The 13828-nt window shown below is 39.1% G+C and overlaps 1 protein-coding gene and 1 long non-coding RNA gene across 2 annotated transcripts; both read right to left on the bottom strand.

The window, feature by feature from the left end:
- Positions 1–6968: 6968 nt before the first annotated feature.
- Positions 6969–11347, bottom strand: LOC143482891 (uncharacterized). The gene is made up of 5 exons (XR_013122322.1): positions 8970–11347; positions 8766–8797; positions 8467–8526; positions 8103–8162; positions 6969–7828 (listed from the first exon to the last, which is right to left on the bottom strand). It is a non-coding gene; the product is annotated as an uncharacterized LOC143482891 (long non-coding RNA).
- A 234-nt stretch (positions 11348–11581) lies between these two features.
- Positions 11582–13562, bottom strand: LOC143508715 (uncharacterized). Its single transcript, XM_076997368.1, has 4 exons — positions 13478–13562; positions 12621–13062; positions 12264–12479; positions 11582–11882 (listed from the first exon to the last, which is right to left on the bottom strand). Exons 2-4 carry the CDS (start codon positions 13059–13061, stop codon positions 11661–11663), a joined length of 879 nt encoding a protein of 292 aa, XP_076853483.1. The 5' UTR covers position 13062; positions 13478–13562; the 3' UTR covers positions 11582–11660.
- Between the last annotated feature and the right edge of the window lie 266 nt (positions 13563–13828).

Below are 13828 nucleotides of genomic sequence, written 5' to 3'. Positions count from 1 at the left end.
CGATTGAGGTCAAAAGGGCATCTAGGTTTGGTAAGAACTCTGTCAACCTGTAGTCTGGTGGTCTGTAAATAACTGCAATAAGAGCTTGTTTTGGGGCCTCTACCTTTAAAACCACAAACTCCAGATCAGTTACATTCTGTATATACTGAATAGCATGAGCTTTGACATTATCTTTCACATACATGGCAACTCCACCACCACTCCTGTTGGACAGATGTGTGTAGTTGGTGTAGGCCGCATGTCTGTTCCGCTTGTATATTTTGTAGCCATTCAACTGCAGAGAATCAGGAAAAACAGAACCAGTCATATGCGTCTCAGTAAGACACAAAACATCAGATAAGAGGAGCTCATGATGGCTTTTGACATCCTCAATATGAGTTTGAAGGCCTTCTGTGTTATGATGTACAATTTTAAGACCAGAGTTCAAATGAGGTTCTTTTACTAAGTGCAAAAGTGGCTGAATAGCACTTAAATCAAGTTTGGGCATATTCTCCAATGAGGCACTGATTTCAGTGTCACAGTAAATCTTCCTTTCATCAAAGTCAGTGATGTGTAGTCCACTGAGTGATGTGGTTCTGCTGAGTGCAACATATGCCATACCTGGTTCAAAAATCTTCTTTAGTGATACAACAGCACACAGAGTTGTCATTCCTTGCACTTTATGAGTGGTGCATGCAAAGGCCAACTTTAAAGGAAATTGCCGTCGAACAGTTCCTTTTTCTTCAGATTTTCCTCTACTCTCTCAATGTAAACTACATTATCATCACCTCCAGGCACTTTGTTGCGGTGTTTCTGTCCTGCATCAACATTATCCAGCTTAAGACCAATCATATGCACAACTGGAACATCTTTACGAATGTGAGTGACTATTTTTACCACTTTGCCAAATGAACCATTGACCAGTCCATCTTCCACATCAATATTTCTGGTAAGCATTACTCGTGCATCAGTTGCCAGCTGTAGTGTGTCAACAAGATCACCTTTTTCTCCTTTGAAAGGGACACCTTGTTTCTGCATCTGGCCTGTTCGTGGGTCTTTTTTATAATCCTCTGCATCTATATTAGTAATATTTTGAAAGCGTGATGATATGGCAGCTGAATTATAATCATCAACCTCTTTATTAGTAGCAAATATGTGTAATGCATCATAGGGGCAGTCCTCAGGGGATTTAATTACCTGTTCTAGCATAGATCGGTCAGCAGCGGACAGTGTGTCGTGTTTCCGTTTTACTCTGAGTCTGTTAAGAAGCTCAGCATATGCAAGGTCATCTTTCTGACGCATGATTTCTGTCAGTATCACCATCTTAAAATGATCTTTCCAAAAGTCCAGCACATGGTCCTCATACACACACAGGGGCTTTGCCTTTCCAAGCGGTGGTAATTGCTGGAAGTCACCAACAGCCATGATAGAAACGTTGCCAAAGGGTTTGTTGTTCCCTCTAATCTGCTGGAGTCTCCAATTAATGTAAGCAAATAAAGGCTTTGACACCATTGATATTTCGTCTATGATTATAATTTGCACATTTGACAAGTTTGCCCTGATTTCATCCAGATTGTTCCCAAGTCCTTGATATGGAGGCTTCAAGCTTCGTGGGAGTTTAAAAAGTGAGTGTAGCGTTTTTCCATTAATGTTATGACTAGCACAACCAGTAAAAGCTGACAACAGCACTGTAGGTTTTGAAATGTCGGTTTCCTCACGTACACATGGAAGTTTCTGTAGTATTTTTGTAGCCTCTACATACACAGATTTAATAAGGTGGCTCTTTCCTGTTCCTGCTGTTCCTGCGATGTAATAAAGAAACTGCTCTGGGTTTTCATTAAGGACTTTTCTTTTGCACCAGTCACGCACAGTGTAGAACACAGCTGCCTGTGTCTCATTCAAGCTCTGGTACATTTTTTTTATTTCTGCATGGCTCATCTGTGGTCCTTCCATTATAGGCATTGCAGTGGTGTTCTCAGATCTAGATGCAACGTAATCTGGAACGTCATCTTGTTCCTTTACATCATTGTGATTTTCTGGCTCTTGCTCTAAAATGCATTCCAAACGAATCAGTTCATTTGCTGGAGCCAAAGTAGTCCAGGCATCTTCAATGGGACCGTTCTGTTCAAAGTCCTCGATTGCTTGTTCAATAGCTTCACTGTGCTTTTCATACTTTTCTTTGTTTTCATGTACAATGGAAAAAACACGTTGAAGGGCATCTGTACCTGGCAGCTTTACAAAGGCATAAATGTAGAAGGACTCATAATTGTGGAACTGAGCAGACGTAAGCTGTGTGATTCTGCGGTGGGGCAGGTAGAGTTTCAGCAGCGTTCCACAGTATTTCTCAGGATCTTTTTGTGGTGAGAAACGAGCAAAGCGAATGACAGCAGGTTTACCTCTGGTGCGCTTCTTTATGTGCCCCATGTTGTTTTGCAAAGGGAAGACATTTTTACCCTTTTTCTGTTCTGTATAAACAATTCGGTATTCACTTGCAAATTCTGCCATGCACATATTCTCAAACACTGGTGTTTTTGGCCTGGCCATGTACTTTTCTATTAATCCTGTCATCCACACGTTCTCATCATCAGGATCTTTGTTGTCCAAGTACTTCATAGGTAGGCTCATGCGCACAGCATTGTCGTCTGTCGGTATGAAAATGACGGCACGGGATGATGATTTGAGTTTTAAACTGCAAGTGCGTGCGACTGCTTCCTGGGCACTGACCTCTCTGTTTTTGGCATAGGCATGCATGATCTGTTTCATCGTTTCCCTTTCAGATGAGCTGTCACATGAATCTCTCATGACTCGCTTTAGATAATCGCTCATTTCATGTTCAGCTTTTGAAATGTATGACAGTATATACATTATACAGGTATATGGATTCAGTATGAATTGTATGTCCATGTTGGCATTCCAGGCTCTTAACAGCAGAGGATTGTAGCCATTTACCCAGCAGTCTTTTGGTGCTCGTTCCATTATGATCTGACTGGATGTAGAAAGAGACTCAACACTTCTCTTGTAGTCCTGGTAAGACATATTGACCTTTTCAAGCAGTTCTGTGATGCTTTCAAATTGTTGATTTTTGTCATTCAACAGATCCCACACAGTCTGTAGATTTACTTTAGCCTGTGCTTGTTCATCTATTTCTGTATTTTCCTCATCAGAGTCTGTGTCAAGGGGTGGTGGTCTGGGGCGTGTAATCATTGTTGTTGGCATAGGTGGTTTAGGAAATCCAAACCTGCAGTACTTGTTATTCTTTTTGCATGATTTAGAGTGATTTCGGCTGTGTGTCTGTACTTCTGTTACTATTGTGTTCAGCTCTCGGTTTGTGTTTGTGTCTGGCAACTTGCATGATATGTATTTGTCAATGAAATCACATACAACTTGATCTGGGTCATCTTCAAATTCTGGTGCATCTTTCACCCAAAACAGACAGTGAATGTGTGGAGAACCTCGCTGTTGAAATTCTACACGGTAAAAATAGTCAACCACCTCACCAATGGGCTGTGCAGGAGACAGAATCAGGTTCATGAGCCCTTCTACACGTTTCTCAAACATTCTCATGGCAGTAACTGGATTGCTACGTAGTATCTCACACTTCTGTGACCAGTCTAAAGCTGAGAAGTCCACACTTTGACCTTGCTGTGCTTTAATTGCTTTGATTACCTCTGGCCATCTCATCTCTGCTGCACTGAATGTACAGAAAAATGTGGGAGTTCCCAGCTGTCTGAGCATGGCAAACAGATCTCGGAGTGTTTTTTGCCAGTAAGCAGGTATCCCTCTCAGAGGTTGCATGAATCTGGTGCCCTCATTATTTTTTATAAGTTTCTCTAATTCAACTTTGTCTCTTAAAAGTGAACTGTTGATTTTACGCCCATCACGTGTCCTGGTTTTTGCTTTTCGCAGTTGAATGGACATACTTGAAGCGGCTAGATGCATTTCAGTTACAAACTGTGCAAAGAAAATGTAGTTTGTGTCCATCGCAAAGCGATTATCAGCAGAGAATAATCTTGCATTGAAGTATCTGCTAGGTGAGAGAGCAACCTGTCTGTGTGGTTCATCAAATGTATTTTTACCACAAGGAAACTGTACTGGGAAAGCCATTGCCTCGATCTTAGGGACTTTAAACACACTGACTGGACTGTTTCTCTCTGCTGGAGCAATACAGAATATGCCATCATTGAAGGATAACAGATGATGACCAAGATCTGGTGGCTGAAGACATGTGTCTAACGCTAGACCTGTGTGCTGATCAGTGCTCTGATTCTCATTATCTGCATCAGGCTGCATATTCTCAGGGTTCTGTTGTTGTGTGTTCTCACTCTCAGTATTGTTGTCAATATCCATTTCCTGTTCTGGAGCACTTTCATCTGTGACGTCTGTAACATCATTAAATAAATCATCTTCCTGTACAGGGTTGAGAACAATGTCCTTATATTCAGAATGTATTTCTTTCAGTTTACATAACGCAGACAAGACTTTGTGCATAGATATTGTCTGGAACTGATAATGACCTGAATAACACAACCGTCTCTTGAGTTTCACTGTAAGCAACTGTGATTCACTTCTTGGTCTGGGTAAAACATTTACTGTTGTTTCAACATCTGAAGGAACTGACACAACAGCACCCTTGATGGCTCTCTGTTGACCTTTGGGAAGACTGATGACCTTGGCAAAACACACGTATTTGGCTATAACATGCCTTTCAAGTATATTCAAATCACAGAGTTCTGGTGGGACTGGTGTAAGTTCAAGTTTATTAACAGCAGCAATGGCAGGCATCTTTCCCTTTGATAAATTTGCATGACAACAGTGGCAGATCCATTCTCTCTTCCTTTCTTCAGTCACACAGTTATTTGGACAGTCAGAGGAACAGATGTGAACATATTTGCCCGTCAAGCAAACTGAAGCAACTGTAAGATTCTTCTGATAGTTTCTGTGTTCACACACACGAACCTGGTTAGAAAACAGTGCTCTGTGACAGACGGTGCAAACATAGCTTGGCCCATCTTTTGCCATCTCTTTAAAGTGACTTAATGCGATCAACTGTTGTGGATTCTGGATGTCAAAGAAACACTCATTATTGATATTTTCATGCAGACTGTGTTGGTGTAAATAACGATTTAGTCTGTATTTTTTCTGTATATGCTGTGCACAACGTATTTTGTGTAGCATCTTTAATTTGGACTCTCTGTTCACTGACCGAAGTAAGCACTGTTCTCTGTGATGGGACCTAAAAACTACATCAGTCTGATATAATCTATTAAATTTTTGTTTTCTAAGCTCATAAAAAATTGAATCATTTCTGCACCTATTTGTAAAATATTGTTTTTGCTTTTGCCTGAAAATCAGATCTTTTGAATATTTATCAATTATGTGCTGTTTGTGCTTCTCTCTGTACACAGCATTGTTTTTGTAATTACTGATAACGTATTGTTTTTGCTTCTCTCTGAATGCTGCATTATGACGGTAGTTCGTTGTGATGTACCGTCTCTGCTTATCTTTGTAAGTAGTGTTTAGCATATAATTAACCCTTAATGTTCGTTGCTTCTCAAGTCTGTAATTTGCATTTTTTAAGTAGCTATTTCGACTGCGTTGTTTGATTTTCTCCTTGAACTTGGGGTCACTTGCGTATTTCTGCTTCCAGTTAACACGTTTCCCACATGTTTGCGAGGATGCGAGTTCTTGCATCTGTTGTTGAATTTTTTTTCTTCTGCGTGCTTTGTTTAACTTCGTTAATGTTTTTTTGTCATGCTGGCTAATAAAACTAGGCTGCACGTTTAACGTTTGAAGTTCACAAGGGAGTTCGTCATGTTGAGTACTACCTGTCATCACAAAAGACACGGGCAGAAGTTCGTATTGCTGATTGTCCCGCAACTCAAGGCAACCCTGATACAGCAGTAGCAACCTTTCGGTCAAATCTGTCAAGTTCGCAAAAGTCAGCATCACGGCCGTACCTGTGTTCTCATCATCAGGCTTTAATCCGTCGGGTGTTCTGCTGTGAGAATCAAAAAAGCCAAATCTCCCTACGCGATCTCTGAATACTGCAATGCAGGTGTTTCCAACGATCAGAAGCGCATCAGTTACGTTATCTGTAAGACAAGCGAGAGCGCTCTCTAGGTTCATATACTCGTCCATTCCTATTGGCGCATCGTCTTTCAAGAAACCATACCTTTGTGGGTGTTTAATAAGACTGTAACAGTGCAGATCGGTGTCGACTGTCGCTGGTAACTCGTCAGAAGTTAAATAGTTATTCACAAACCTTCCTTCATTCAGCAATGTTCGTTTCACAGAAGTATATAAAGCATCGCCTCTCACTAAAACGTTGTCAAGACCCATAGAGTTCAACTCGTTAACTTCGTTGTGCACAGCAAGAAATGTCAGAGCGTTGCAGGTACACTGTGTACCACGCGAGAAATCCTCGTATCTCTCGTCACCTTGACAGTGGGTGGCCTGAACTGACTCCACATACCGATTAGTAACAGTGTTTGCTACTTGGTTAGCGCTTCCGCTATCCACTTTCAGTGCCTCGCGTCGTTTAGCTGCAACGGACCTCTTGCTTTTTCTCGGCATGGTTTAACAGATTTCAAACAGTAAATCTGAGCAAATAGTATTTAAAATATGTGCAACCTCATCAAAAACAGATAATGCAAATAATTTAAACGTGGGCTACTTTGTAAATTAGGATATTACGTCTTAGTTCAGTAATAAAAAAAACACAAATGTAACTCGTCTCAGCACCAGTCCCAGATGGTAGACACGGCTCAACGGATCCAAGGAGTTCAGCGTTGAAACAAACCTGCGTGATCTGTTAACCAGAGGTCAGTCAACCTTTAAAGTCAAGCGCCAGGGAGTGAAGACTTCTTCAGGTGTGTAGGGGTGACCACTCGAACAGTTGTGACAAGCAGATGATGGTGGAAAGTTATATTCTAACCTATTCTGCTTAAACAATATTATTCCAAAAGGTTGTTTTTAAAACGTTTACTGTATTCAAAATAATCAAATCACAATAATACTGTTACAACTTTTAAAAAGATATTTGTCAGTTGTCACCTTAGATAAATCAGAAAACAATTCTCAAAAACAGTTATAACAGCCTAGACCTATGCAACGATATATGCACAAACATACAATTCAAAACTTTATATATGTGTGTCTGCAGAAGGCAAAGATGGTCCTACTGCTTACTGTTGTTTGTCTGAAACAAATCAATTCAACACAAAGCAACAAGAAAATGGCAATGTATATAAAACACACAAAAAACTATATATGCACAAACATCAAACAGTATGGGGTCTACTTCTTAAAAAATGCACTTCTGTAATTTGCAAAACTGATATATAGTACTACTTCTTCACTGGGATAAGAGAATAATGATGTGTGTGAGGAGTGTATGATGCGTGTCTTCAACAGCACTCAGCGATGATGGTCCACTCAGCCAATAATCTGGAACAAATAAATCACAGTTGCCTTCTGGCTCGTTTTGTTGCCTTCCGGCTCGTTTTGTTTTCGTTTGTGCCTTCCGGCTCGTTTTGGTTTCGTTTTTGCCTTCCGGCGTGGTAAGTTTTCGTTTGTGCCTTCCGGCGCGGTAAATTTTTGTTTGTGCCTTCCGGCGCGGTAAGTTTTCGTTTGTGCCTTCCGGCGAGGTAAATTCGTTTTGTTTGCGTTGTTTTTCGTTTTGTTTCGTTTGTCGTTTTGGATATCGTTTTGGGTATCGTTGTACTTGCAAGGGCAAGCCAATAGATGCAGACAAGAAAAGAAGAGAAAATATTGGGATGGGGAGGAGAGGTGATTTTAATAGAAAGACAGAAAAGACCAACAAAGACTAGAAAAGTCTTCAGATCAGGACCTGTAAAAATAAAGAAGAATCAATCTGCATGCATGTAGAATTGCAAATTGTGAATTCAATTGTACTACTTCACAATCAGATTCACTGGATATATATAGTATTGGGTGATTTCAGTCTAAACACAGCTTGCTTGCTTTTCCTCTTTATGTGATAAATAGATAGATAAGTCTTCATTGATCCTTTGGGAGGTTCCCCTCAGGGAAATTAAGTATGCATGATGTTATGGCTCTTACATTTCTGCAAATGTTAACGTTGAACCTTTAAAAACCCTTACTTTCACAAGCAGTCTTCAGAAGCCAGAGACCTGCACCAAGACCAGAGTTAGGTCACCCTGCTAAAATTACAACACAGAGAGAGAGAGAGAGAGAGAGAGAGAGAGAGAGAGAGAGAGAGAGAGAGAGAGAGAGAGAGAGAGAGAGAGAGAGAGAGAGAAATGCATGAGTGAAACTTGTACAGACAATCTACATTCAGACTGGTCACATTTGGTCCATTAGCCAAACTCTTATGCCTTATGTACACATACATTTACATGGTATAAAATAATGGGAGTTTTATGATATGTATGTGTGTAGTATTTAAGAGGAAACAAAGGTCTGTGTCAATAATGCTGTTAACATGGAACCTTTAAAAACCCTTACTTTCACAAGCAGCCTTGAGAAGCCAGAGGAACCTACACCAGGACCAGTTAGGTCACCCTGCTAAAATCACAACAGAGACACACACACACACACACACACACACACACACAAATCCCTGAGTGAAACTTGTACAAACAATCTATATTCAGACCGGTCACATTTGGTCCATTAGCCAAACACTGAGTAATATGCCTGATGTACACATACATTTAGATAGTATAAAATAATGGCAGTTTTATGATATGTATGTATGTAGTATTTAAGAGGAAACAAAGGTCTCATTAAATTCTTTTACTTACTCTGAAGTTAGGTGAGGTGAGCTGAACTGAACCTACAGAAACATACAAGTGCACATTAGTGAACATTTTCACAATTTGCCAGGTGCACTTCTCCAGAGGACCTTACAGAAGTGCTTTGTGGTCTCTTTCTAATAGATGCTTATCTGTTAATACATAGGTCTGTGTCAATAATGCAGTTAACGTTGAACCTTTAAAAACCCTTACTTTCACAAGCAGCCTTCAGAAGCCAGAGGAACCTACACCAGGACCAGACTGAGGTCACCCTGCTAAAATCATAACAGAGACACACACACACACACACACACACACACACACACACACACACACACACACACAGAAATGCATGAGTGAAACTTGTACAAACAATCTACATTCAGACCGGTCACATTTGGTCCATTAGCCAAACACTGAGTATTATGCCTGATGTACACATACATTTAGATAGTATAAAATAATGGCAGTTTTATGATATGTATGTGTGTTGTATTTAAGAGGAAACAAAGGTCTCATTAAATTCTTTTATGTACTCTGAGGTTAGGTGAGGTGAGCTGAACTGAACCTACAGAAACATACAAGTGCACATTAGTGAACATTTTCACAATTTGCCAGGTGCCCTTCTCCAGAGGACCTTACAGAAGTGCTTTGTGGTCTTTTTCTAATAGATGCTTATTTGTTAATAGTCCTGTCCAGAGTGGAACTTGGATATTACACAAAATTCCATAATTATGTTAATAAAATGTTCTTAGCTCACTGGCCCATTCTTTTTTACTGTAACAACACACCATCCACTGGTCTCTACCATATCAGATCATGCCCATCACAGCCATTACACTCATATTTGTACATAAAAACATTCAGAAATTTGTACATTGCTACAGAATGCACAATTTTTGTAACCCCGCAAACACACCAGGTATACAGAAATTGCAGTTTTAATAGCTTTCTACTCACTTCAAATAGCTTGACGTACACATGGATATGCAAATAGAGAAGAGAAACATTTAAATATGTGAACAACATTTGCATCTTTCAAACAAACCTTTCAACTGTCATACTGTAAATATTTTGAGATAACACATGACTGATTTAGTGAATTTGGAACAATTGTTAAAAAATCAAGTGAGCTGCCTAGTGCTTTCATAGACACCAATACCTTATTATTGAACTTCCAGATGAATGAAGGGTGCAAATCCTATTAAGGTTGCTACACCTTGTCAATTATATGTATAAATTAATATCAAAATGTACTTACACAAACTGTCGGTATTTACAGCTTTGAAACCTGCAAATTACAGTGCAACACAACAAGCAAGGTCAAATATTTCGCCAAATTTTAACAGGCTATAATACATATACTCGGCTTAATTTTCTTTCCTCTGATGCACTTGTCAAGTGCCTTCCTCTTAGCTGCACCAGTGGAGAAGTCAATCTTGTGAGCCATCTCTGCTTGAACCTTGTCAACATTAGCAGGCATCATCCAATAGCCTAGAACATCAGTGACCGTTTTGGTAACCCGTATCCACACTGCTACTTTAATTTTAAATAGGAGAGCCCCAATGTGTGTACAAGACTCTGCGATGCCAGCCATGTGCAGTGTGCGCAGTCCACCTGACCACCAGAACTGATGATCACCCATGGTTTGACCGGAGGTTCCCTGAGGCGCTAAAAGTGCAAAACCTACAAAAACATTACTACAATGCATTGCGTCTTTCGTGTCTGCTGACGGCACATTCCCATTCTCTATAATAACACAAATATTAATTCTGTATTTAACTTGTCGCGGTAAGCGATATCGCATTTATTATTTACACGGTTTATTATTTATTCTTGGACCCGTGTACTAAAATATGCCGGCCACAACCCAGCAAGCAATGCGGCGTGACGTAGATCCCCATTCTATATTAGCTAGCTAGCTACTTAACCAGCTAACTTTGTGTGCTTGGTCTGGTGTGTAATAACACACATATTACCTAACTACTAAATACAGCGATACAAATACACGACAATACATCCTAATTACAATGGCCAAAAGTAGCTAGCTCCAGCATTTACTGGTTGTTCACGAAAGGCTGTTCTGTGAACCATTACAACACTCGGCCGTCCCTACTTAGTTGACTAGCAAAGCTGGCTATATCTCGAACGATACTTTTTGTTAGCTATCTAGCTTGCAAGCCTTCCAGTGCAAGGGGCATGTTATCAGTTATATCTAAAAATCAAAGCCTGACGATGTACACGCACACTGGTAGTTATCGATCTAGAGTAGCCAGGTTCACTATGCGTGTTCGGTATGCTAATAACAAACCTGGTATCTAGCTAGCTAACGGTCCAAAACGTTAGCCAACGCCTAACTGGCTACCTCACAAAATCAGCCGTCTGTCTTGCCTTAGTTAAGCGAATAACTAATGTTGTCTAACTAATGTAAGACAACGAATACGCCGTTTAAACATTCATGTCTAATTATGTTATGTCAAATTACAATTTATCAACGTGTTTAACGTTTTATGAACGCTGAATGATACTTACGGTAAAACGCAGCTGTTTCTCTCAGGGAGATCGAAAGCGATTGACGTTCTCGCGCAGTTTAAAAAAAGGTCAACGTCAACAACAATACCGATTTGCGCGTGCGCTATTTTTTTCAATAATATTATTGGAATTATATTGTTATTATTGATAACATATATTATAGTCATATTCCCTATTATATTGATATATTAGATATATTGATATTATTATGATGACGAAGATTATTATTCAATATTTATTTACAACTCACAAACATGAATCAGGCACATTTATTTTTAAAATATATAATTTAATTATATAAATTAGAAATCCACAACAACAACAACAACAAAACTACAAAACTATATTACACTGCTACTCTGCACTTCAGGCTTAAGGAAAAAATGGGCACTCAAAACTTTCTATTACCCCTTCAGTGTGTTTTACCAACATTTTGAATGGTAATTCTAATATTATTTTATCAGTGTCTCCACTCCAAACATGGGGAGGGATGGAAAATTCTTCCATATTGGCAGTGAGGATCTTTACAGCCGTGGGAGTGGGGCAGATCCCCACAACCTCCACCTCTTCTGTAAACACTGCCATCTCCGATTTCTGTGAATAACAGGGAATATGATGGTTGCATGATTGTGAGCTCAAAAGTAAATGTTTTGAAGTTTACATTTACAAGGTATAGGGTAGATAAGCATATTTATTATTATTTATATTACATTAATATATTACATATAAATTAATATTATACAGTCAGATATGTGTTTAGATTATTAACATGGCTGTGACTCAAGTTCATCAGGATCAGAAGTGTTTTATATGTATCAGTGTCATCAATATATTAAGATATTAAGTTAAATTTCCAGTTACTGTGTGACCTGTGGTCATAGAGAAATTCTGTTAGACAATGGCTAACCCACGTATGGTGACAGTTTTTAACTGTCCTTCTACATGGTAGGTGTTTCTAAAGACCTTTTGATTTACCTTTATAGTTGTGTACGTAGTAGAATTGAATGTCACTACGTCTTTCTGTTTTTTGATGTGGAGGTGAGTAATGTCCACATTTGCAGACAGAGTGACATCCTCCAGAGCTGCATCTCTCCACAGAGCCACCTCATACTTATTACTCCCTGCCATCACCTCCAGGTTCCGGACTGGAACATCCCCGTCCTTCGTGTTTTGGAGCCTGGTAGTACTCAGCTACAATGAAACCGAGTCACAAATGATATAAGTAAAATAAAAGACATGATTGGTTAAGATTAAGGTTCAATGCATCACTTATTATACTGTGGGTCATAGAATAGATTTAACTAGACTAATATTTAAACAGTTAATACTCACACTGGTTACTCTTCCACATAAAGTCGAGTATACTGCAGTCCAATTTGGCACGTCTGTTTGGTACACTGGGGAGGGAGGGCAGACAGCATGGCGGCACTGTACCTCCAAATCACGTGAGACTGCAACATCCGATGTTTTGTATACAACTGTTGATGTTGTAAAAAACACTTTGGCATTTCCATATTTCTGTGATATGTTGTAGCCTTTGATGAAATATGATTGATTGTCATCAATTTGATCACAATCATCATTTTTTAAATGAGCCACAACGAAATTTTGCCCATCGCACAGGGCGCAAGTTGCAACCCTCTTCGAGGTCTTCACTGCCACCACGCCATCCACCATTTCATAGGTCTCAGCCCTCTCTGCAGTATGTTTCCCCACACACTTCACCTTCATTGGTGGTGGTCTGGCATATGGACCTGAAGCTTTGGAGAACATTCTAAGAGATGAAGAAAAAAAAAAACACATTCAGCCTGAAAAAACTGATCACTCTACCACAAACCACAAAGGTTGCATTACTGTAATCACAATATTAAACAAGATATTTTAAGTTTGGCTAAAAGGGACTCTCATTTGTGAGTTCACACTGAACGTTAGGCTAGTCGAAATGGTATAATAATAATAAAACATTCGATATATTAGAGTATTAAATTTCAGAACATATACAGACCAGTCTTTCACAGACCCTTCTTGTAAAAACTACTCTTTATTATTATATATTTCTTGATAAGACATTGTTATTACTTCATCATAAAGAAAAATGACTTCCTTATCCTTATTATGACTTTATCATGAATACAAAAGATTATTCCTTAGTATTATTACTTTATCATGAACAAAAAAGGACTACTTACTTGGAACCTTTTCCACTTCCACAGACCTTACTTTTCCACAGACCTTATTCTTCTCACAACTGAGACACTCTGAAGAAGGGTTGCCAGGTCCTACACAAATATCCAGCACAAAGTCAGTGTAAAACCCGCACTTCAGAAACTTAAACTAGCCCAAAGCATATGTCTGTCACAGATTTTAAACCAAACGGCAAAACTATGAATCTATGACTTAGTATTTGGTTTGAGGGATTTATTGTCAGTATTGCTATATTAGTAATTAATATATAATAATAATAATCACAATATTGTAACAGTGTTTTATTACTTATTTTATATCAGTTTTACATCCCAGTCAAGAACATTTAATAGTAA

The sequence above is a fragment of the Brachyhypopomus gauderio genome, chromosome 2 (assembly GCF_052324685.1).
Source record: "Brachyhypopomus gauderio isolate BG-103 chromosome 2, BGAUD_0.2, whole genome shotgun sequence".
Classification (NCBI taxonomy): domain Eukaryota; kingdom Metazoa; phylum Chordata; class Actinopteri; order Gymnotiformes; family Hypopomidae; genus Brachyhypopomus; species Brachyhypopomus gauderio.
This window is presented reverse-complemented; position numbering and strand designations above follow the sequence as displayed.